The sequence below is a fragment of the Caloenas nicobarica genome, chromosome 31 (genome assembly GCF_036013445.1).
Source record: "Caloenas nicobarica isolate bCalNic1 chromosome 31, bCalNic1.hap1, whole genome shotgun sequence".
Classification (NCBI taxonomy): Eukaryota; Metazoa; Chordata; class Aves; order Columbiformes; family Columbidae; genus Caloenas; species Caloenas nicobarica.
The window spans coordinates 2350843-2372969 of NC_088275.1; the positions used below are offsets into that span (position 1 = coordinate 2350843).

General features: G+C 50.8%; 1 protein-coding gene across 1 annotated transcript; it reads right to left on the reverse strand.

The window, feature by feature from the left end:
- Nucleotides 1-145: 145 nt before the first annotated feature.
- Nucleotides 146-21955, reverse strand: LOC136000111 (GON-4-like protein). Its single transcript, XM_065653803.1, has 31 exons — nt 21613-21955; nt 19857-20012; nt 19010-19206; nt 18728-18802; nt 18354-18404; nt 17963-18013; nt 17581-17676; nt 17213-17317; nt 16316-16489; nt 14798-14990; nt 14099-14200; nt 13391-13431; nt 13011-13114; nt 12198-12396; nt 11647-11733; nt 10988-11159; nt 10451-10595; nt 10157-10307; nt 9343-9459; nt 7193-8857; nt 6360-6603; nt 5192-5373; nt 4716-4913; nt 4222-4365; nt 3715-3858; nt 3350-3469; nt 3029-3142; nt 2510-2684; nt 1246-1831; nt 801-903; nt 146-295 (listed from the first exon to the last, which is right to left on the reverse strand). Exons 1-31 carry the CDS (start codon nt 21890-21892, stop codon nt 146-148), a joined length of 6321 nt encoding a protein of 2106 aa, XP_065509875.1. The 5' UTR covers nt 21893-21955.
- Nucleotides 21956-22127: the final 172 nt, after the last annotated feature.

The window sequence follows — 22127 nt, forward strand, 5'->3', positions numbered from 1 at the left end:
TCAGAAGCGCAAAGTGAACAAGAAAAGGTGCCGGAAAACCCCTGTGCAAACATTTTTTCCCTTTTCCGCGGCACCCGTGTAGCAGCAAACTGGACAATCTCCCTCCTGCTGCCGGCAGTAGCTCGTGGAGGCAGAAAAATCCACCTTAATCGTCGGGATCTTCCTCGGAAAGCAGCAGATCCTTGTCCGAGAGCTGGTCGGTGTTGCTGGTGCTGGTCGCGTCCTCCTCGTCCTCGGAGCTGCCGTCGCAGGACGTGTGGAACAGCCGCATCAGCTCCCGGAACCGCCGCGACACCTGCGAATCAGCCAAATCCCACCGTACTGACCCAAACGGGGGTTTTGGGTTCCGGACACTTCGTGCTTTATGTAAAAAAAAAAAAAAAAAAAAACCAACCCAACACGTGTTTTGCGCGAGACTGGAAAATGAGGAATGGGGGAGAGCGGGGTGTTTTGGGGAAGAACGATTCGATTCCACTGCCCTGCGGGGGAAAGCGTGGCACTTCGGGCAGGTTTTTGTGCGGTTCCGCGGGGGAGGTTCCGCAACAAACCCCGACAGACCCTCAGACGGGAGCAGAAACGCCAAAACGCTTCTGGTACCAACGACCAGAATATCTACAATATCGTGGTCAGCGTGATTTTTGGCTCCGCCAGAACAGATGGGGGGTTATTTTGCCTTTTTTTGCTGGTTTGGTGGTTTGTTTCGTTGGGCTTTTTTCCCTATTCGCAGTCGGCATTATTTTCCCCGGTGCAGCATCAAATTAAATTTCCACAAACCCCCCGTTTTTTCCCCCCAAACTCACCTCGCCGGGCGTCTTGTTGCCCAGTTTGTGGGACACGGCGCGGAAGGTGTCGGGGTGGGCGCCCGCCTGCTGGCACGCGGTCAGGATCACCCTGTCCGCCTCCCTGGAAACAAAACCAGCCCCAAACCCGGGCTCAATCACCCGCCGCAACGATCGCAACAGCCGTGGGGCAGGTTCGTTTCTTTACCGCTGCGCCCACCCCCGATAATAAGACAAATCTCTAAGCTGAGCTGGATTTAGCATTTAAAATTGAGCATCTTTTTAAGCTTTTTTTTTTTGAACGGGAAAAAATATGATTTATTAAAATAACAGCACAGCGTTTGTCACAGGAGCGAGACGGCGGCTCCGACTGCGCTCAGAGGGAATGAGGCCGGAGCCACTAAAAAATGGGAATATCAAATGAAAATAAAAGCTAATTCTAGAATCTGAAAGCCGGGCAGGATACCTGGTCCAGAGCACGACCCTCTCGCCGGTGGAGCTGACTTTGCTGTTCTTGGCGCACACGGTGGGTTCGGCGCCGCGCGGCTGCGGCTGCTCCTCGTCCCGGGGCTCCGGCTGCGCGGCCGCGTTCGGCTTCAACCCGCGGCCGTTGGCGCCCGCGGCCGGACCGCTGGGTTTGCTCCAACCCTTCGCTTCGGCTCTTCCTGCCGCAGGCAGAGGCGCCGCCGCGAGTTCTTGGGCGCCGAAGCCAAGGCGGTGATGCGATGAATCGGAATTAAGCCGCTCGGTCCGACGCGAAGTCCCTTCGGGAGGGGACTCGGGTGGCGCTGAAGCTGCCGCGGGCTGGCGGCCGCTCGCCCGCTGGCCCAGCCCCTCGCTCCCCGCGGCGCAGGGACCGCCTTTGGTTTCCTGAGGTAGTTTCAGAGCAGGTTTTTGCGTCTGTGGCCCCGCGGGGCTTTGGGCAGAACCGTCGCCGTCCTTGGCTGCGCTGGTGGCGACGCCGGCGCCTTCGTGCCCGCGGGGATGGGGCAGCGCGGCCTTTTCGGCGGCCGCAGGTTTGCCGGGGAGAACCTTCCCCTCCAGGTGCCATCCTAGGCGGAAACAAAAACAACAGCCACTTCTGCAGGTTTATTCATTTCCTTGTTAAGATTTTGGTTTCTTTTCATTATCCTGCTATAAACGAGAACGCACTTTGGGAGCAGCTTTCTAATCCTAGCCGGTTTCCCCCTCCCTGTACTGATTTTCCAATGAGCTGCTGCACAAAGAAGCGACAAACACATGAAGTTCTCAGCCCAGAACAAAATTCTGCAGTGAAAACCGCTCTAAACTAAAGACAACAGGTTGCGTTACGTTTAAACCGCGATATTCAACCTGCATGTCGTCTCCAGACACACAGTTCCTGAAAGAAGATCCCTGCGGTTCATTATCCTGCGATCACCACGTTTGTCTGAAGTAATGTGGAGATGGTTTAAAGAAAGATCAGAGGGACAGGGATTCTGAATTGCTGCGGTAAAATGAAAACTGGAAATAAAACCCCAATATCGTGGCCGGGTAGTGGTGGGAATCAGGTTAGTGTGGCAGCGAGAGCTTAAATGGACCAAGCGTTCTGAAAAGGAGAATATTTCACGAATACTCCGGATTTACAGGTTTAGAGCATCCGGGGTGGATAAACACACGGAAATAAAGACGATTAGTTCTCACTATCTCGGTAACGGGGCGTTATAAAGCCGAAGGGCGGTTCTGGGTTTGGCGGCGGGTCGTGCCGGTACCTGGGGCTGCGGTCTCGGTTCTGCGCGGGGGTTTCCTGCTCTCCGGAGCCTCGTCCGCCGCGTCCCCGCACGCTCCGGGGTCCCTCCCGTCGGGCCGAGGACTCGATTCCCGCTGAGCCACATTCGCCGACAGCTCTTGAGAGTCTCTATTCTTATAAAACTTGGTTTCGCACACCTGAAAAATCAACACGGAGGCAAAAAGTTACTGTTTCAATCCCAACCCGACACCTTCGCTTCCAAACTTCGACCCTCCCAAAGGCTGCGGGCGGGCGATACGTTCGCATTTAGAAAGCCGAATATTTGTTATTGTTACGGCTCTTTTCACACAGTGGCCACGCAAGCATCTTCCGCTAAAAAAAAAATAAAGCTTATTTACTCAAAAGAATATCACAATTAACACTATTTAGCGTAGGAGATGGGGAGGGGAAGGCCAGGCGGCGCAGTCAGAGCTCCCAAGATGCAGTTTTTGGTTTAATTTCTTCCTCGGGAACGTCACTCCGGAGCCCATCCCGCACCGACCTTAGCGCCGCAGTGGCCGCAGCTCCTGCGTTTGCTTTTCTTCAGCCTGAGGTCGCCGCTCCCGTCGTGGCAGGAACACGAACTTTCCTTCGGCCCGTCCGCCCACTCGACCTCCTGCAAACACCACGTCCCGGCCCGTTAAACCGAGGAAAACGGCACCGGAACCCCCGACGCGCCCCCCAGAACTCCCGCGATGCGCTTTGCTCGCTCGCAGCATCAACGGGGTCATTTCAACACGGTTTTTTCAAACCTTTCCAGGCTGTTGCCGCGTCTTTCTAAGGCGGATTTACCCTGGTGGGGTTTGCTCGGGGCCCAGCTCACCTTGTCGTTGTTCTGGCCTCCGATCTCCTTCCGCTTCTTATTTCTGGAGGCCGCGTGCATCTTGGGGGGTTCGTCCTCTTCTTCGACATCTGGCAAGGAAACCTCTTCAAACCCATCAAACTGCAAAAGAAAAGGAAAGAAGATTCTTCAGCAGACCCAGTTTCATCTTCCCCGCGGATTTCTGAATGTTCAGCTCAGTTCAGTTAAGTTAGAAGAGACGTAAATGCTGTAAAAACAAGTTTCAGTCCACCAACCACCATACCACCCGGCTGCTCTGGAAACGCAGCCGCAATTCGAGTCCTTTGGGTTTAAACACATCTCGTATCTTTTACTTTTTTCTGGTCTTGGGGAACAAACGGCCGCACCTCGTATTCCTTCTCCTCGGTCCAGTTGATCTCCTCGAAGTCGTCCATGCGACTGGCCGAGGGCCGCAGGTGATCGAAGAAAACCGAGAACTCGTCCTGCAGGTGGTCGTGTCCTTTCAGCAGCTGCCACATCTGCGTTTTCAGCTGAAAGAGAGAAATCCAGAGGAAAATGAGAGTTCGGCTCCGCGGGATTCCTCAGAGCGAGTGGGACGTCGAGGCTCAGTAAAGCTCCAACGTGAAGACGCTACTTCATAAAATATTTTAAGATCATTCCGCATCAGCAGGGAAATATCCCTCCAAAATTCTGGAGCCGGCACCGAGCTACAATTTCACCGGCGAGGCCATAAACACAAGGCGGAAACAGGCCAGTCAATTGGAAAAACCTCTTGAAGACGCGGCTTTAATCCCCCGGCAGATTGTGGTCTCCAAGAGCCGCAGGGAAAATGTGACCAAATCGCATTTTGGGGGTTTTTGGAGCGAAAAGGAGGCGCCTGGACACCCCGTTACCTCCGCAATCTCCTGGGGGACGCAGTCGGCGCAGCTCTGCAGGACTTTGATGATCTTCTGGTGGTGGGCGGGATTCTCAGCAAAGCAAATCTCCAGCTGCCGCAGGAACTTGCGGCTCTTCTCGAACGCTTGCTGCTCCTCGAACTGAGCAAAAGGAAACGAGAGTCACCCCTTGTGCTCCACAACAGGTTTCTGCTGGCTGAAGCAAGCTGCAAAACGCCCGTCTTGCCATTTGTTTTCCGTTGCAAAACCGGGAAGACGTGGAAAAAGCAAAACAAGACTTTGCATATGCGATAACTCAGGTGAGCTATAAAGTTTTGCTTCAACCACACGCATGCAAGATGGGAAAATAAAGAAATATCACAAGCGAAAGCCTCTGTCTTACGAAGCTGATTTTTGGGACGTTTAACCAGGAAGAATTCCTTATTCTTTCACTCCCACAAGTGTTCACATCGTCTGCTTAAAATGGGGTGATTGAATTCCGTTCTACCCACCAGCCCACACTCCAGAGCTTGTTCTGGTAAAAGGAAGGCGGCGAAATCCGTGAGCAGCTGCGGCCACTCGTGCAGCAGCTTCCGCAGCGTGGAATACAGATCCACGGCCGTCCGCTTGTCCGCGCCCGTCTCGAACTCGTAGATCACGCGGAGAAAGTCCTCGTATTTCCCAGGGACGTGCTGCAGAGCTTCGCGCACCTGCCAACGGCGACAGCCGGCGGAAAATCCAGGAAAAAAACAAGTTAATTTAATCATCTTTGACCTCTTGCCGCTCAGAGCTTACGCGGTTTTGTTGAGCCAACCAAGTCTCTCTTGGATTCGAATCGCTCACAAGAGAGAAGGGAACCAGATCCCAGGGTGTGAAATTCTGAAATTAAGAGCATTCGGCCCCGCTCAGAGCCAGTCAGAACCGGCAGCTCCGCGCTGGGCGACTCGCAGCGGCCAATATTCCTTGTTTTCCACCCCCGCGTGCTCACCCTGCTCAGATAGGCCTGTGCGAACGCCAGGTCCTTCTGCTCGCGCAGCGGGTCCCTCTCCAGAATATCCTCGTCGTACAGGAGCAGCAGCTTGGACGTGTCTTTGCTGGCGCGATTTCGGCCCCTCTTGCTCCTGGTCCTGTGGGAGCTCCGGCCCTTCCCGGGTGCTTTCGCGGTTTCTCCTGCCGAGAAGCGCAAAGTGAGTCGTACAGGTCCCCTCCCGACATTCCCTGCACTTCTACATCAAGATTGCAACACAAAATAGGTTTTCAGCGTCAGCTGTAAGTTGTTTATGCTCATACGACCAACAGACTTGTCAGCAGTTGGGCTGGCTGATGTATTTTAAATTGGCTCGTTATTTTTATAGCATCTAGCGGTTCGAACCTCTGGACACGGCAAAGCCATCCCGGGCGTTACTCAGCGAATAATTTGCTGATGTATTTAAAATTGGCTGGTTATTTTTATAGCGTCTAACGGTTCGAATCTCTGGACACGGCAAAGCCATCCTGGGCGTTACTCAGCGAATAATTTACTAAGAGCTGACAGATAAATCCAGTGCAAAGAAATCACAGTGGGAGAACAGAGACGCAGCAGAGCTGGGTGTAACACCTGCAAATTATCCTTATTAACACCAACAGAGTTAACGGCACAGATAATCCCTGGTGTCATGTAAAAGGGAATAAACTCCTGTACTAAGAGTTGCTACACGGAGATTGTGTTGTCGTCAGATTAGGAGTCTCTTGGTCTAACGACCTCCTGCTCAAACTCATCCACCACTTGCTCTATTCGGTTAATTTTGTTTCATTTCTTTTTCCCCCAAGGTGACCTCGTAACACAAAGTTCAATTCAGCAAAGATCCGCCGGTTTAATATTGGTTTTCTGTAGGTACAGGGGATTAGCTGATGCAAACCACAATTCCACCTGCAAAGTTTTGAAGCACAAATGGATTCACAGGGGACTAAAGACACTCAGTTCACACACACAAAGGCTTCCACGGTCAGAACTGGCGCTACAGGCTTGGGGCTGTGCTGCAAAATTTCATTTCCAGGCAGAAAGCATCAGAGTGAAATGAAATGCAGAGTTTCCCCACGGCTCTGGGTTTCATACGGCGCGGGGCTCCGGGTTTCATACGGCGCGCGGTTCTATCTCCCGCGTCACAATAACTGACCTGCCGGCACCCTGAGCGCCTCCACCTGCGGGGCCGCCGTGCTCAGCGGGAAGGCGGATTTGGGCTCCTCCGACAGATCCCCAGATGTTTCCTCATCCTTCTGCAAGCTCTCTGCTCCCTCCCCTTCCTCCTCCTCCTCTTCCTCCGGCTCCGAGTTCTCTTCCTGCGAATTCTCCTCTTCGGAATCTCCTTCTTGGCTCAAACGTCTCTCTGTTGCGAGCCAAGTAAGTTTTTCCATTGTCTCCTTTGAAAACAACGATAAAAAAACCTCAGGTTATTTTATTTTAGTATTTAACACCATTCAGCAAGTATCCCAGCCCATCAGAATTCTAACCGCCGATTTCACAGCTCGACATCTGAGCAACCAGAGGGTTCTACCGAAGGGACAGAATCCCCAGCGACCACAACTGCCTGGTTTTGTGTCACGCAGAAAATGAAAATTCAGAATCTGCCCCATATAAAAGCCTTAAGTTAGACGGGGTTCCTTAATGATCGTCTTAGATTTTAACAGCTTGCTGGAATCGTGACATGGAAAATAATCCTCATTTGAAGGACTTCTTATTAAAGAACGGCCTCTGTTGTGGAAGTTCTTACAACTCAGCACCATTTCCATCTGTGTATTTGCAAGATATTCCTTTAGCTTGGACTTCAAATTGTCTCAGACCGACGCGGTGCCTGATTCTCTGTAGAAGAGCACAACACCACGCGCTATAGAGTTCAAAGTCCAGTGTTTCCAACTGGATTCAAATTGTGATTTGTCCTGACCCCACACCTGCCTGTTTCAGGACACTGATATTTGTCATTAGCGAGTTTTTCAAAAGTTTTGCTCTTACCTGAAGCTCTGGCACTGAAAGAATGGATTCTTCCGAAGCCGATGACATTTCCTCATCCTCGTCTTGCGTGAAATCATCAAAGTCGTCTTCCTCCTCCTCTTCTTGCCCTTCCCTCTCTCCCCCGGCCGGCGTCCCGACCGACTGGCCATCGACGCTGGACGAGTCCTCGGGTTTCCCCAGGGGGCTGCTGAATTCGGCCTCGGCCTCCGTGGCACACGGGGGATTGTTCGGGGAGTCGCCGCCGGTCTGTGCCCCGGCCGCGGCGTCCGCGCGCTCCCCGCGGGGAGACGCCTGCGCCGCCCGCTCCTCCTCGCCGTTCCCGGCGCACGACGGCCGCTCCTTCTGCATCTCCGTGGGGTCGGAACACGAACACGCGGCCTCCACGTTCAGCTCCTGCCCCAGACCCAGCACGAATTCCTCCTCCTCTTTGGCGCGTAAAAGATCCCGCTTCTGTCCCAGGTTTATGTCCTTGGTGGCATTGCTGGACCCTCCAGGCTCGGTTTTCACCGTTTCGTCGTCTAAACGAGGCAGAAGCTCCACGGCCAGCGGCTCGGGCGCATTCCCGTCTCCTCCAGCCACGGCCCAGCCGCAGCAGTCGCTCTGATTTACCTTCTCCTGGTTCAAAACGGTCGGATTTGCACCACGATCCGCGTCGGGGGAGCAGGGGACGTACAGCTCAGGCGATTCGGCCTTGGGCTCCTCCGCGGGATTCGCCGTTTTATTGTTGCCAACAGCGCAGGGAGGAACCAGGTTGAGCTGTTCTTCATTTTCACCCCCAGACGATGCAGAGAGACCGACAGTGTTAGGAGAGACTATCAAGGACGGGATTGAAGACGTGACTAGCGGCTGGTTTAAGGGGAAAGTGGATGGATTTACCAATAAAGTCGTAACCGGAATAGCCTGAGGGCCTCCACCGACCGTCGGATTTATGGGCTGGATCATATTGCAGCCATTGCCAATATTGAGCACTTTGACTGTGGTCGCGGGTACGGTGAGGATGACGGGGGACGGCTGGATCAACGGCGGAGTCTTGATCAGCGGGGCAGGTTTCGTCCCTTTTTTCCTTTGGTACCCCTTCCGAACGCAAGGTTTGCGGATTTTCGCTCCGGCTAAAGCCGGCAACATCAGTTTGGGCTGCAAAGCGACCTGATTCGAGGAGACTAGAGCGGGCGGGACGGCAGCGGAGAAGGTCTGCCTGGAGTCGGGGTGCGGAGCGGAGAGGACGTTCGGGAATTCCAACGCGTCCCCGTTTCCCAGCACGGCTGGGACGCTCAGGGGCTGCACTCCCGACACCGTCTGGATCAGCTGAGGGATCTGAACCATCACTTTGCTGGGAGGAGCTTCCGACTGGGACAACTTGAGCGTTTTCTGGACGTTCGGGGCATTGGGGTTGGGCTGCAGACACGGGCTGGGGCGGATGAGGACGGGCTTGAGCGCCGACGATCGCTGCCTCCTCCACGCTCGCCTGGAGAACCGGTTGGCGAGGGGCTTTAGGGTGAGCACGAGTCCTTTCGGCACGAGCAGAGGGTACTTATCGTCACATTCCGCGTCGGACGTTTCCTTTCCCGTCCCCAAAAAGGCGGATTCCGCAGCAGGAGAACCGGGTGTCTCCCTGGCGTCCTCTGCTAATCGCTTCAGTTCCGCCTGGATGGAGGGCAAGCTGGCCTAAAGAAACAGAATTTATTAGTCCAGCCATGGGCTGCTCTTGTGTTACCGCCTTCAAACGGGAGGCGACAGGCAGCAACTTGCTCCTGAAAGGAAATAATTTTCTATTTCCTTTATCCTACTGTATATCACTGGACATTGACAAGTTTTACCACAAAGCCTGAGAATCTGAGAGAAATGAACTGAGTGGCTTTATAAAGGTGTATTTAATAAATAGAATATTCTGTGGGAAAGGAGCTTCGCTGCAACAGCTCAGTGCAACGGGGGGTTCAGAGAACTGGACTCGGCGGCATCGGAGGCGAATTCTTTGCTCAGCCCCGGTTCTGTGTGACCAACTCATGGTCACTGCGCCTCAGCTTGGTGTTCCCTGGGCAAGAGTCTTTACAGAGCGAGACATCGGGGTACAACGAAAAACAACAGCCCGGACCTGGGCTGGGAGAGAGGGGGAAAATAGACAGACAGAGGGGGGAAAGAGGTTGAGCGACCTTGAGCCAGAAGGGCAGGCGATGCTCCTCGCGCTCCACGGGCGCCCGCCACTCGCTGGGCTGCAGCTCCTCGCAGCACTTGAACAGAACCGGCAGCTGCTTCGTCTTCTTGTAGAACTGTGGGGACACGAGGGACAGAAACACCGTGGTCGGTAACGGCTGCGATGGGGGCGAAGACTCAAAGTGCTGGTGGGAATCCAGGCGTCCTCGGCACTGCTTTAATAAGGTACCGACCCCAGAAACCTTAAAAAATAGGAATAAAGGCTGAACAAGAGCTCACTGCCGCCTTTTCTCCCTCAAAAACATGAAGTCCTGGAAGATGCACAGCCGTATTTCCTTAGTTTAAGCGTTTCTGGTTCTTTCTCTTCAAAAAAAGAGGCGGAGATGAGGACACGGGTTAGTTCACGGTTGGACTCCATGACCATAAATGTCTTTTCCAACTTAATTCTCTGATTCTGTGACTTACAGGACGGGATATTTGGCCAGCAGGACCTTAAGCCTGATCGGAGACAACACTTTGGCTTAAGCTTGAGCTTATTTGTATGAATTTGTCGGCATTACTGAAGCCACAGTTATATTGGGACTTTGTGCAAGCGCTGGGCTCTAAGGAGTCAAAATCGTAATCGAAGTACTGAGAATAAGGGCTTTTTAAATAAATCCTCATAGCTAATAAAAAAACGACATGTTCTTTTAAGAAAATGTCGGGACGTACGCAAAAAAGGTGCTCGGAACAAACACCAAGAGGGACAAAATCTGAAAAATCCCAAATAACCCATCATAATCCCCAAGCGAACGCACCGAGCGCGTCGCTCACCCGGATGATGTTGTCGGGGGCTCGGTTCATGTTGAGGTTCTTGATCCGCACCGTGAGCTGGTGGGCGGTTTTTGTCGGTAACAGGTATTTGCTGATCAGCGGCTTTGGAAACTCCGTCCCTTCAAAATGTTTCAAACCTAAAGCTAATAAACTGAAAAATAAAGGCAAGAGAGGATAAAAAAATCTTTTAGGCTGTACGGCAGATTGCTTTTTGTTGCATGATACACAGATATCCCCAAAATTTGCATCCGAGTGGAATTGTGTGTATTTCATTCGCTAATTCTAAGCACCTACTTGTCCTCAGCCTTGGTGAAGATTATCTTGTCCCGGGGAGGATTTGCTTTCAAGGAACATATGGGTAATAACTCCGGGTACATGAAGACTCTCCTCGTTGCCAGAATCCACGCCACTTGCTTCGGCAAACACGGGAATTCGTTGGCTGTGGAAAGAATTAATGGATCAGGACAGACGTCTCCATGGACAAATTCTGTTCTTCACAACCAACTTCTGGAAAACACCGTTTGTTTTTACAGAAAAATCACAAACTGAATATTTGAAACCAACAGTTTGGAGGGGTTTTTCTACTAAAACACTCCAATAAAGGGAATATTTCCTTGGTGTGCATTAACCAACACATTTGGAATGATTATTTAGAGTTTTGTCGTTTCTCGACGGACTTCTGCAGCTCAAAACACCATCTGCAGAACGACAAAGGGCAGCGCGACGAAGCGAGCGGCTCGCGGGCTGCAAGTTTCAGCAGCGAGGCGGCCCAAAATTGTAAATAAATAAGGACAAATCCGTGTCTCGCCCGCTGCCAATTCCGACACCCACCGCTCTTCTTGCCGGGCTTGCGCGGGCTCCAGTCGGGCGGGACGTGCGTGTGGAAGTCCTGGAGCAGGCGCAGCGCGGGCTGCAGGTTGCAGGGTTGGAACGCCGTCTGGAAGCGCGGCTGGAAGGGCTGGCGCAGCAGCGTGGAGCTGCGGGCAAAGCTCCCCAGCTCGCTCTGCAACAGGGAGAAGGAGGGCAAAAGGAGGGCAAAAGGAGGGCAAAAGGAGGGCAAAAGGAGGGCAAAAGGAATATATAGAGATATCGAGAGATGATATATATAGAGAGAGAGAACAACACCCAAAATTTATCAGTGTTTTTGAGCGTTACAAATGGAGGAACAACCAGAAGAACCAGGAACAATCAGAGGAACTTATTCTTTCTTTACTTTTTCCGGAATATTTCAAGGTCACAGAATATTCACTAATTGTGGGAGCTGTTATTTTTCAAACTTTGTTTTCAGCAACAACAAGAAAAAATGCAGACGTCCCAATTCAAACCAATTATCAGCCTGCGCAACGTGAACTACTGAAGTTCATCGGAGCCTAACGACACCATTCCCTTGTGGAGTCTCAATTTAACGGGATTAATTAAATCAATTAAGCTCTCGAAATATCCCCAGTGACCAGAAATCGTTCAAATTCTGATTTTAAACGTATCCTTACCAAAAACATCCTGGTTGTACCGGCCTCTGAACTTAAGGCGGGGTTGGAACTTGCGAGGAGGTGGATTTGAGTCAGAAGCTGAACGTGCTGCAGGAAGAAAATCAGACAAGTGTTTTAAAAATAGTTACAAATGTTTTTAAATTAAAAAAAATATATATATTCAAACTGAATTTTTACAGAGTTTTGTGTGGTGGGAGAAGGAAAAAAAAAAAAAAGAATCCAGAGTAATATGCTCAGAAAATAATAAAAATGTTGGTGAAAACAGAGGATTTTGAGCGATGACAGCCAGAATTTAGACACGGCCAAGGCAACTTCCTCACATGACAACACCACAAATGCCGAGAAATAAACTTGACTTTGCACATTTAATTCAAATTGTCTTGCAGTCTGGAATCGGGCTTGTAAACATCACCTGTTAAAGCTCCAAATGGGGCTTTTTTCAATTAATCCCTTTGCCGAATGACACCAAAGCGCTCGCTGCACCATCGGCTTCCGCCGCGGTGCACGGCGAATAAATCTTGGTTAATTCAGCCCTGCTAACGTTTCCTGACCTGCTGCATTTGCTGCTGGAGCCTCCTGCGCTGCGCGGTGTCCAGCACCAGGCTCTGCAGGGGTTTCTCGCTTGCGGGTTTGGATTTTTCCATCTCTTGGGGCGGTTTCAGCGCCGACTTTTTCATCCGCAGCTGCTCCAGTTGCTCCTTCACCGTCCGGTGTTGCTCGTTCAGTAAATTGGCCAGAGGCTCCTCAAACCTGTTTGATATGGAATAACCAAAAGATAACATGCGCACGACTTAATAAGCAGGTTTATTTTGTATATTTTACTCTGTATCTGGGACGTGCAGTTGAAGAACCACCATCCCTGTCCTGTTCGGCACGTCGACTTGCAAAAACAGTTATTTATACAGTTGGCCTATACGTAAATCTTTTCATTATCGGGTATTTTGCCACGAAACTTTAAGAATCCTGTATATGGATAAAACTGGGAGAGAAACAATTGGAAGAACTGCCCGCCAAATAAAAGTTAACGCAATTAGCCATTAGCAAAGACAAACGCGCACAAATAAGAAGAGAAAATCGTTTCTCTGCCTTGAGGCTGTCGCTGGTTTAAGAGCCGCCGCTCTCGCCCCTGGTACCGCTCAGCCCAGAGGGAGCAGGAAAAACCTCCAGCCTTTGTTTTGGCTCCTTTCCCAAACAGATCCAGCTTATCTCGAGCTGATCTGCCCCATCGACAAGGAGACGCCGCAATTCACCGTCTGCAATGGCTCCAATTCATTTAGAAATCAAATAAGTTTAAATCATCATTATAACAAAGCTGCTATTATTTTTTGGTTTTTAATTTTACGACCGTAACCAAACGATCCTACCGAAGCGCTTGCGGCGTGTTAAAATTGGGCCGGGACTCGGTCACGTTATCTTCGTCTTCCGGACCTTCGTCTTCCATGTTCGAGAAACCCATCTCGTCCTGAAACTAATGTCAAAAGCATCAGGAATTAAAAGCTCAAATAGTGAATTCACAAAAAAACCCCTGTCCTTAGGTAATAAATCTCATTATTATCTTCTTAGCACAGACATTTATCTCTGCAGGGACACATGGAAATTCCTATTTATGTTCTTTCCCAGGGCTGAAAAATGACAGTTTTATAGGAGGGCCCTCTGCAATATTCAGGCCCTTTTTTAGAGATTTCAGGTCAGATCGGAGAAAGGTCCGTCCCTCAGCGCTATAACCGATTTATTTATCGCTTACCGTCTCAAACAGCTCCTCCATCAGCTCGTTCACCTCCTTTTCTGCAAGGAATATTAAAAAGAAGTGTGAAGATTTGTACTTTGCAATCCTGACATGATATCAAGTCACTGAAGGAATAACTCCTGCAAAGTGAAACCCTCCTCTTGCAAATAAAGAAAAGAACAAGACAAAAAGGCCCCTGATGCTGTATCTTTGTTTATTGCTGGGCCCCAAACCACTTCAGCTGAGACCATTTTGATTCAAAAAATATAAGAATGAATTTTCAAAATTACACGATGTTAACCTGCAGCAAGACCTAAAACAAATGCACTTTATTGAGAAGATGAAAAGCAGTGTGTTCATCAAACTGTAACTCAAAGACTGTAAAGACTTGGAGAAAATTTAATCACATTCCAGGCAAGGATTCGATTTCCAAATTGGCTGAAGCTTTTCAAAGACGATGTTACCATAAGAATGATTTTTCGGTCTTTGCTACGGAGTAAAGTCCCATTTAACAGCACAGCAGCTCTGGCTGGATCCTGCCATGAACTCACCAAACCAGCTTTGCATAGAAAAGCTGTTTGAGTCAGTATGCAGATTGATTTTTTTTTAAAAAATAGCCTAAAAATTAAATTAAATTGCAAAATCTTGGCAAAAAAACCCACTCGCTTCTCAAAATTAGCTACTAATCCTAAACAAGCAAGTGGGCGCGATTCCCAAGGGACTTACTGGTAATTCTCACGGCACGATCGTTTCTGAAATCTTCTGTGTCTGGTTCATCCAGATCTTCCAGAAAGTTGTACTCAGGGTCATCGTCATCATCTGCTTCATCTGAGAAGAAACAGGTTTTGAAACGTCCTTAACTCGCCCTGAGACGCAGAAGCGCTTTGTTCACAATCTGATCTGGCACCACACAGACTGATTTTGATCTGCGTGTGACTTCAGCTGGTGTTTCACATTCGATTTGCACGACGGAGCGAGCGCTGAATTCAGCACAAAAGGAAGTCGAGCACCAAAGATTCTTCTCATTTCTTCCCAAAGAACAAAATAGTTGTTTCCACCAAAACAAGTCATGCTCCTACCGCGGAGCAGAACACACTCAATAGATTTAGGTACATCGCTGCTGACAAATTAACGACGCAGCATGATGGATTAAGGGCTGAAACAGAGGATTTTCATTTATGGTTGCTAGTTACTGCATGTGCTGGCTAGTAAATATTTATTACTATTATTATTAATACAAATGAGACACTTGAAGTTAAAAAAACCTCATGGAGAAGATGAGTAAAGTTGATGGCATGAAGTGTGCGCATTACTAAACAAGACAATGGCTGCAGCCACAAACATCACGTGTAAAGAAGCAGGAAAAGCCTCAGTGTAACCCAAAATTCCACTGAAAAGCAACAAAAACCCCCGTGTGTCATGTACCTTCGTTCTCCACGTCGTCGTTCATGAGCCCCCCCAGCCACCTCTTCCAGTCCTCGTCGTCCGCCGTGTTGGGGTCGTACATGTCGGGGGTGATGTCGGGCGCGCGTAGCTCGGCCTCCAGCTGCCCCAGCGGCACGTCCTTGAGCGGGCGCTTGGAGCGCGTGCGGAACGCGATCAGGCTGTCGTCCAGCGCCTGCAAACCGAGGAAAAGCACAATATAACCGCAACAGCCCCGCTTGCTTCGCTTCCACAGAAATCACAGAGTGTCAGGGGTTGGAAGGGACCTCGAAAGCTCATCCAGCGCAACCCCCCCACCGGAGCAGGAACACCCAGCTGAGGTTACACAGGAAGGTGTCCAGGCGGGTTGGAATGTCTGCACAGAAGGAGACTCCACAACCTCCCTGGGCAGCCTGGGCCAGGCTCTGGCACCCTCACCGCGAACAAGTTTCTTCTCCTATTCAAGCGGAACCTCCTGTGTTCCAGTTTGCACCCACTGCCCCTTGTCCTGTCACTGGCTGTCACCCAGAAGAGCCTGGCTCCATCCTCCTGACACTCCCCCTTTCCATATTGAGCCCCATGAATGAGCTCAGCCCTCAGTCTCCTCTTCTCCAGCTCCAGAGCCCCAGCTCCTCAGCCTTTCCTCGGCAGGGAGATGCTCCACTCCCTCCAGCATCTTGGTGGCTGCGCTGGACTCTCTCCAGCAGTTCCCTGTCCTGCTGGAGCTGAGGGGCCCAGAACTGGACACAAGATTCCAGCTGCGGCCTCCCCAGGGCAGAGCAGAGGGGCAGCAGAACCTCTCTGACCTACTGACCATCCCCTTCTGATCCCCCCCAGGTCCCATTGGCCTTCTTGGCATCAGGGTTTTTCAGCCCAGCCAAAATAGCCTGCTGCCAGAAAGATGAGATTTCGGCCACAAAGGACGCCCAAGAAAGCAAAACTTTGATTATTCTCGCTATTAAATTGGCGTTGTTTATAAATATATTATTCATTTGTCTCACGCTAAACTCCAAGGAAGCAATTTCCACTTAGGGTATTTTGTTTTCACGCCTGTTTTACTCCCTTTGCCCTCCCCGCCATCTGAAATTCATCCTGCATGGGAGGGTTTCTTCACGACTCCTCGCTCTTTAACACAGATCAGTCGTATTTTTCTCATCTTTACTACGAAATAGCTTTTCTCTTTACAACCAGCCTTCCTCAGGTGTTCCTATAACAGTGCACCTGCTTGCAAAACACAACTAAGCTGCAGGGCATCTTTTAATTAGTTACGTAAATGTCATAGAAGTAGATTTTAAAGCAACAGTAGAGAGACATATGAGCATAAAGAGAAAACGTAGTTACACTACAAGAAATTAAAAATACACCTCGCTAACACCACTTTACTAACAGCTACCTCTACTCTCTCACTTTCCGAGGATTCCATTTATGAAAGTTGTAAAAGGAGAGGAGAACGCGGGAGAAATTACAGCAGAGAAGGGCAGAAAGTTCCTCCGTTTCTACCAGATTTTCCCCCGAATTGACCTGGTAGGAGTCCATGCAGACGGGGCTGGAGGCCAGCTCTTCGTCCACGGCGTGCAGCTTCTCCATGAACGCGCTGTCCCTGCTCTGCTTGGGTTTCGGAGGCGGGGGAGGCCCCATGGGAACCACTTCGGCGCTGATGTGTCTGACGAGCGGCGGCGTCGTCGCCTTCTCCATCTAATTAAAAAGGCCTTGGCGTTAAAAGGTTTTATTTAGAATCCATTTCCAAGGACGGAATGAGGCTCTTTTTCTGTTTGTCTGGCACAATAGAAGTGAGAGAAACAGTTCGCGGAAATAAATGGATTCTTCGTGTCACGCTCGCTTTGGTTTTCAGAAAGTACAAATAAATTTAGGATTCAAAAGGCTCGCGGGAAAGGAGACGTTTGGACGGGTAAATGTGACCGCTCGGAATCGTGGCGCACCCCCGAGCCTCCCAAAAACCAACCCACGGTGAACAGAACATGGAATTATCAACATATTTTTGCTCTTTCTCCGATTCCAGTGTCAGTGGGCCAGTTCCCACAGTTGTCTTCTCATTTTTGGCTGCCGACAGCAGCTCTTATCACCACAAATACCTTATCGAAATGACTTTCTCCTCCTGAGCCAAGCACAGAAAGCAACTCTCGCGCACTCCTCTTGAAAATAACCAGAAAAATAAGAATTCTCTGAGGAACATCTGATTTTTTTCCATTTCCAGTGCTTTTTTAAGGGCTCACGTTTCATTCAGCTCTTTTTGCATGGGGGGCACCTCGCTGCTTACACAGGAACCGTTGCCAAACCCACCCAGCGCCCGCAATGTCGCCACCGCTTCAAGGAATAATCTGTAGGTTTTTTTGCCGTCGTGTTAATAATTTCAGAATAACGACTGCAGCGAGAAAATAAAATCTGGTGCAAATTTACCTCGCAGAGCGTCCCTCCCTCTTCATCAGACGATCGCCGGGTCCTGGATCGCTTGGCGCCCCGAGGAGAAGAAGCCGTGCTCTCCACATCGCTTTCTAATAAGCTCTAGAGTGCAAAAGACGCAGAATGCGATCAAACGCTGCTTCAACTGGTATTTCAAAGACTCTTTTTTAGCCTAAATAAATAATATAGCATTGTAGAAGGATGACTAGGAGGTCCGGGATGACTTAGAAGTTTTCGTGTGTTAAAATAAAAGTGAAGCCCAAGCGGAGCCCAAGCCCAGCTCTACCCCAAGCCCAGCTCTACCCCAAGCCTCAAACACGCAGACAACTCCACGCCAAACGCATCTTTGCCCAAATTGCGCTCACCTCTTCGGCAGTCTCATCCTCATCCTCGTCATCAGGCTGGTACTCCTCATCAGATGAATCGTCTTCCTCGAGAGGAATGTCCACAAACTGAGGGGGCTGCAAGGGAACAGAAGAGAGAGGAGTTTTTGACAGGCAAGACAAAGAGTTGCAGGATCAGATCAAAGATTTCTAACTGAGGAAGCACAGGGGAGCTCAGAAAGGAAGGAGACGACTGAAAAAGGCTGAAGAAATCAAAGAAAACACTAAAAAAACAAAGATACGTCAAGCAAAGTAAGTGGTTGGAAAAGGTGCAAGAACAGGCACAAATGATTTAACGCTTATACACCAAAAAATGTCTTGCTCAGCGAGGCCTCATATGATTCCCTGGCAGTGGTTCACTGACCTTCACCTCGTTCGCCTTCTTAATTGGAGAAATATTCCACGTCGGAATCACCTAAAGACAGGAAAAACGCTTTCATGTCTCTGAAAAGCACGGGGTGGCACAGCTGAGACAATTCTCTTAAATATTTGCTCTCCAAAGCGGCCAAGCAACGACAGACGTCAAACAAACGCTGCGAAACTGCCTGCCTGGTCTCTACGGGCAATAATTCAGTGTATTTAGTGGATATTGTCAATCCACCGGCCTGCTTCTTTCTGCTCATCTCAAACAATGTAAAAAACAACTCATTTTAATGTCTTTTTCCATTTTAAAAGCACACATCCCGCTTCTTTTAGAAGACCCAGCAATCGAAATCATTTGGGGAGGGTGCGATAGTAAAATATCATGTACTCACCACTCCTTTCTCCACAACTTCCTTCAGTTTGGAACGAGTCATTTTGGGCTCCTGAGAGTCGAATAGAAGAAAATAGCAACTTATTCAGTTCTTTTCCTTAACTGCAAACTTTTCCCCAGCAACTCTTCACTTCAGTACTTCTCTTTTTAAAATTAATTTGCTTTTAGACACAGTCACAGTGACATCAAAAATAAACCCTTATAATTCTGTTTATAACCTATATTCACATCATGCAGGTAGCAAATCCGGTCATGAAATGTAAATGATGATACTTATTCTCTCCAGATCACGTCACGGAGCAAGAAGAGAGACTGGGGAAGGTATCGTGTCTTTGGAACAACTGAAAAATCCACCCGAAAAAGGTTTTTACTCACAAACAGAGGAATATCTTCTGTCTCGCTGATGGCCGCTTTCATCATGGCAACCACGTGCTCGTTGGTGATCACCTCCTGCAAAAAGAAAATACCCTTTAGGTCGTGTTTGGTAAAAAGAAACGGACTTAAACTAAGCTAGTTGGAAACATGATGGAGAAATATTCAGCGTACAACAGACTCTGGGCTTAGGCGGGGTTTGGAGGTGGACTGGGCAGGGTTGGGTTAAGGGTTGGACTCGATCTTGAGGGGCTTTTCCAACCCAAACGATTCCCCAACACTCACATGCAGGATGTTCCGCACGTTAACAACTGTCAGGTTGTGTTGTTTGGCTCCGTCCTCTAAGGTGCGATCGAGGGTGTCGTCCAGCTTGATGTCACAAGACAAAGAGCCCTCCTTTTCTTGACTTTTCCCTTCTCTCTTCCGTTTGGTTGCTTTCTTCCTCCTCTTCCTTCTCTCCATATCCTCTCCGTCTTGCTCCTCTGGAAAAAACCCAATAAAAACGGAACCTAAAAATTCAGATACTTCACATCCAGCACGTTCTGATGAGTTTTTTAAAGAAAAAAAGCTAGAGTTCTGCAGATACTTTCCAACAGGAGATCACCCAAATGGAGACGGACACAAGAACTAGAAACAGTTTTGAAAAATGGATTCAATATTCTGCAGGACACATTTGCCAAGCAAATCAAGGTTATGTATTTGCCACCTGTGCTAGGCTGATTTGATGGAATGGTCTCAGTAACCTTTTTACACCTTTTAAGGATGCCATCAAGATTAAAACAGTTGCAAAACTCTACCACACGGCAAGGGGAGATCACCGTTTCCACGACTTTTCAAGTGTTTCCCAACCGTGCTGTTTTGCTGACTCGGGAAAAGGAAAGAATCATCATTTGCTCAAAAGGAAAGCTGTGTTTTTAGTAACCGAAACCGCGGAGACCAGCTCCAGCAAGTTTCACTCAGGTACCCGGAGTTTGTTTAGCCACTGAACGACGGAGCACAGGATGGAAACTTCGAAAACCACCGCGGGCGAAGAGCCGCGGAGCTCCGTGTGCCCAGCCTGCTCCTTGCCCAAGGCTCAGAATAACCAGCCCCAAATCCTCATTTTCCTCCTCAATCTGCTGGGGTCACTCACCAGCTCTGCCGTTCTTCAGCGGCTTCACCGCAGGATTTCTAACAGCCGGCTGCAAAGGGCCTCTCCCCGGAGCCTCCGCCGCGGGGTCGCGTTCGGGCACATAGGGATCTCTCTGCGGAGCCGCCTCCACCTCTGGGAGCAGCTTCGGCGCTTTCCCTGCGAACAGGACACGTTAAGCTGGAGCTCAAAACCGACCCTGCCAAACGATCCGACCGCAAACAAAACGACGGTTTGTTCCTAGGGAACGGCCTGCCTTGACTTATTGAATTATTGGGTGTTCTGCTTCTTGGAGAAGTTTAGAAACTGCTTAGGTAGAATTCGCTCAGCCTAAGTTTGCTCAGCGTGCGGGCTGTGAACTTCTAAACTTTCTGCGCTGTTAAGTAAAAAAGGCCACGGAGTCTTTGAGCTGGAGGATAAAGGAGCCGCGTCCTTGGAGATAAGGAAAGGAACAAACTGCGTCCAACGGGAGGATGTTTTGGTTACTAAGGGCTTATTTTCTCCAGCAGCGGGTGCAAAATAGCAACTCAAGGTCAGAACTTTAATCTCTGAAAATGAAAAGGTCAAATCAAGAACGGGGAGACCCCAGACTCTACTTTTGCAATTGGCCCAGAGGGACGTGTGGGGTAGAAATGTCCCAGTTTGTTTCTGCTGAGGGTCCCTGTTCAGGAGGCACCAGCTCTACGCTGCGCCCGGCAAATAAATCATTTATTTTAGAAGAATCTCTGGAATCCGTGTGTCAGTCTCTGCCGGCAGCAAGAGTAAAAAAACAGGATGGGCAATTTGGGGAAAGAGGGAACAACCGCTTACTTTAGTAGATTTCAAGACGAGCGGAGCTACAAAACGAGCATCTCTTGGCTGGCGAACACCTCCGACCTCCCTCACAAACCACGTTCCGCTGAGCGAACCCCGGAGAAAACCAATTCACCCGGGTTTTTGACACAAGCCTCCAAAACACCCGCGTTCCACAACGAATTCCTAACTCGTTAGCACGAGTTCTGCGCATCAAGGATCACACCGAGCCCCGCACGGGTGCCCCTGTAGACGACTTTAGCAAACGCTTGAAAGAATTATTTTCTGAGAATGAAAGCAAACGCAGACAGAAAAACCCTCCAAAACCCAGCATTTTTGGAAGCGCCAGCTGCATTTTTGCCAGTTTCACAACTCAGCAGCCAAACACCTGGGTTGAAAAACTAAACGCAAGGCGACTGCTTCGAATCAGAGGCCGGACTGACGGGGACCCGTCCAAACCCCGTGAAATAAGTCTGCGAAAGTTCCTGCCGGGACCGGCTAAACACGAGGGCAAGACCGGGAAAACGCCTGCGAGGTTGTGAAACTTCGGGTTGTAAACGTGGAAAAAAAAAAAAAAAAAGGCAAGTTTTAAAGCTTTTGGTGTCCAAGGCGAGCGGCTTCAGTTCTCTCAGGGAGAAAAACCCCCGGAGTTTGACAACGGGACGCACGTTAACGTGTTATGACAGGGGAAAAAAGCAAAAAATACCACAAAAAGTCATGAAGGGAAGGAGAAGCTTCATCCCAACGGGCCTGTGCCGCCACCACCCCTCAGCGGACCCGGGAGAGCTCCGGGATCGGGCCGTTTGGGGGGGAACCGGGGACCAGCGGGGGGGGCAGCGCGGGGGACAGCGGGGGGGACAGCGGGGGGGGCAGCGGGGGGGGCAGCGGGGGGGGCAGCGGGGGGGGCAGCGGGGGGGGCAGCGGGGGGGGCAGCGGGGGCAGCCCGGGCCCGCAGCCCCGCACTCACCGTCCGCCGCCGCTCCGGGGCCCCGGGGCCCGGCACAGGCCTCCCCGGCGCCCGCCGCCTCCGGAGCGCTGCCCGGCGGCCTCTTCAGCGCGGCCTCCCCGGGCACCCTCCACACGCCGGCTCGGGCCGCCGGGGCGGCTTTGGCGGAGGAGCCGCCATCGGTAGCGCCCGCTGAGGGGGAACCGGCGGCGGGGAGCTCGCCGTCCTCCCGCGGGCCCTGCGGCCCGGCCGCCGCCGCTCTCCTCTTCTTACAGGGCAGCATCTTCAGCGCGAGCGACATCGCGGGGGCGCACCTGGAACACAGGAAAGCGGCTGGCCGCGGGGCAGCGCGGCCGGGCCCGCCACCGGCACGGCGAGCGGGCGCTGCGCCCCGCCGGCCCGTCCCGCTCGCTCCCCGGGAAGCGGAAGCGCCGCCGGGCCCGCCCGCCGCGCAGGCGCCGCGCCGCCATGTTGGCCGGCGCTGAGGGGAGCGGCCGCCATGTTGGCGGCGCGGGGAGCGGCGGCCCCGCCGTGAC

Coding starts and splice junctions, on each gene's coding strand:
- LOC136000111 (XM_065653803.1), bottom strand. CDS start 21,892: ATGTCGCTCGCGCTGAAGATGCTGCCCTGTAAGAAGAGGAGAGCGGCG. Junction 20,013..21,612: donor CCCCGGAGCGGCGGCGGACG/GTGAGTGCGGGG, acceptor TCCTGTTCGCAG/GGAAAGCGCCGAAGCTGCTC. Junction 12,397..13,010: donor AACACGCCGCAAGCGCTTCG/GTAGGATCGTTT, acceptor CATATCAAACAG/GTTTGAGGAGCCTCTGGCCA.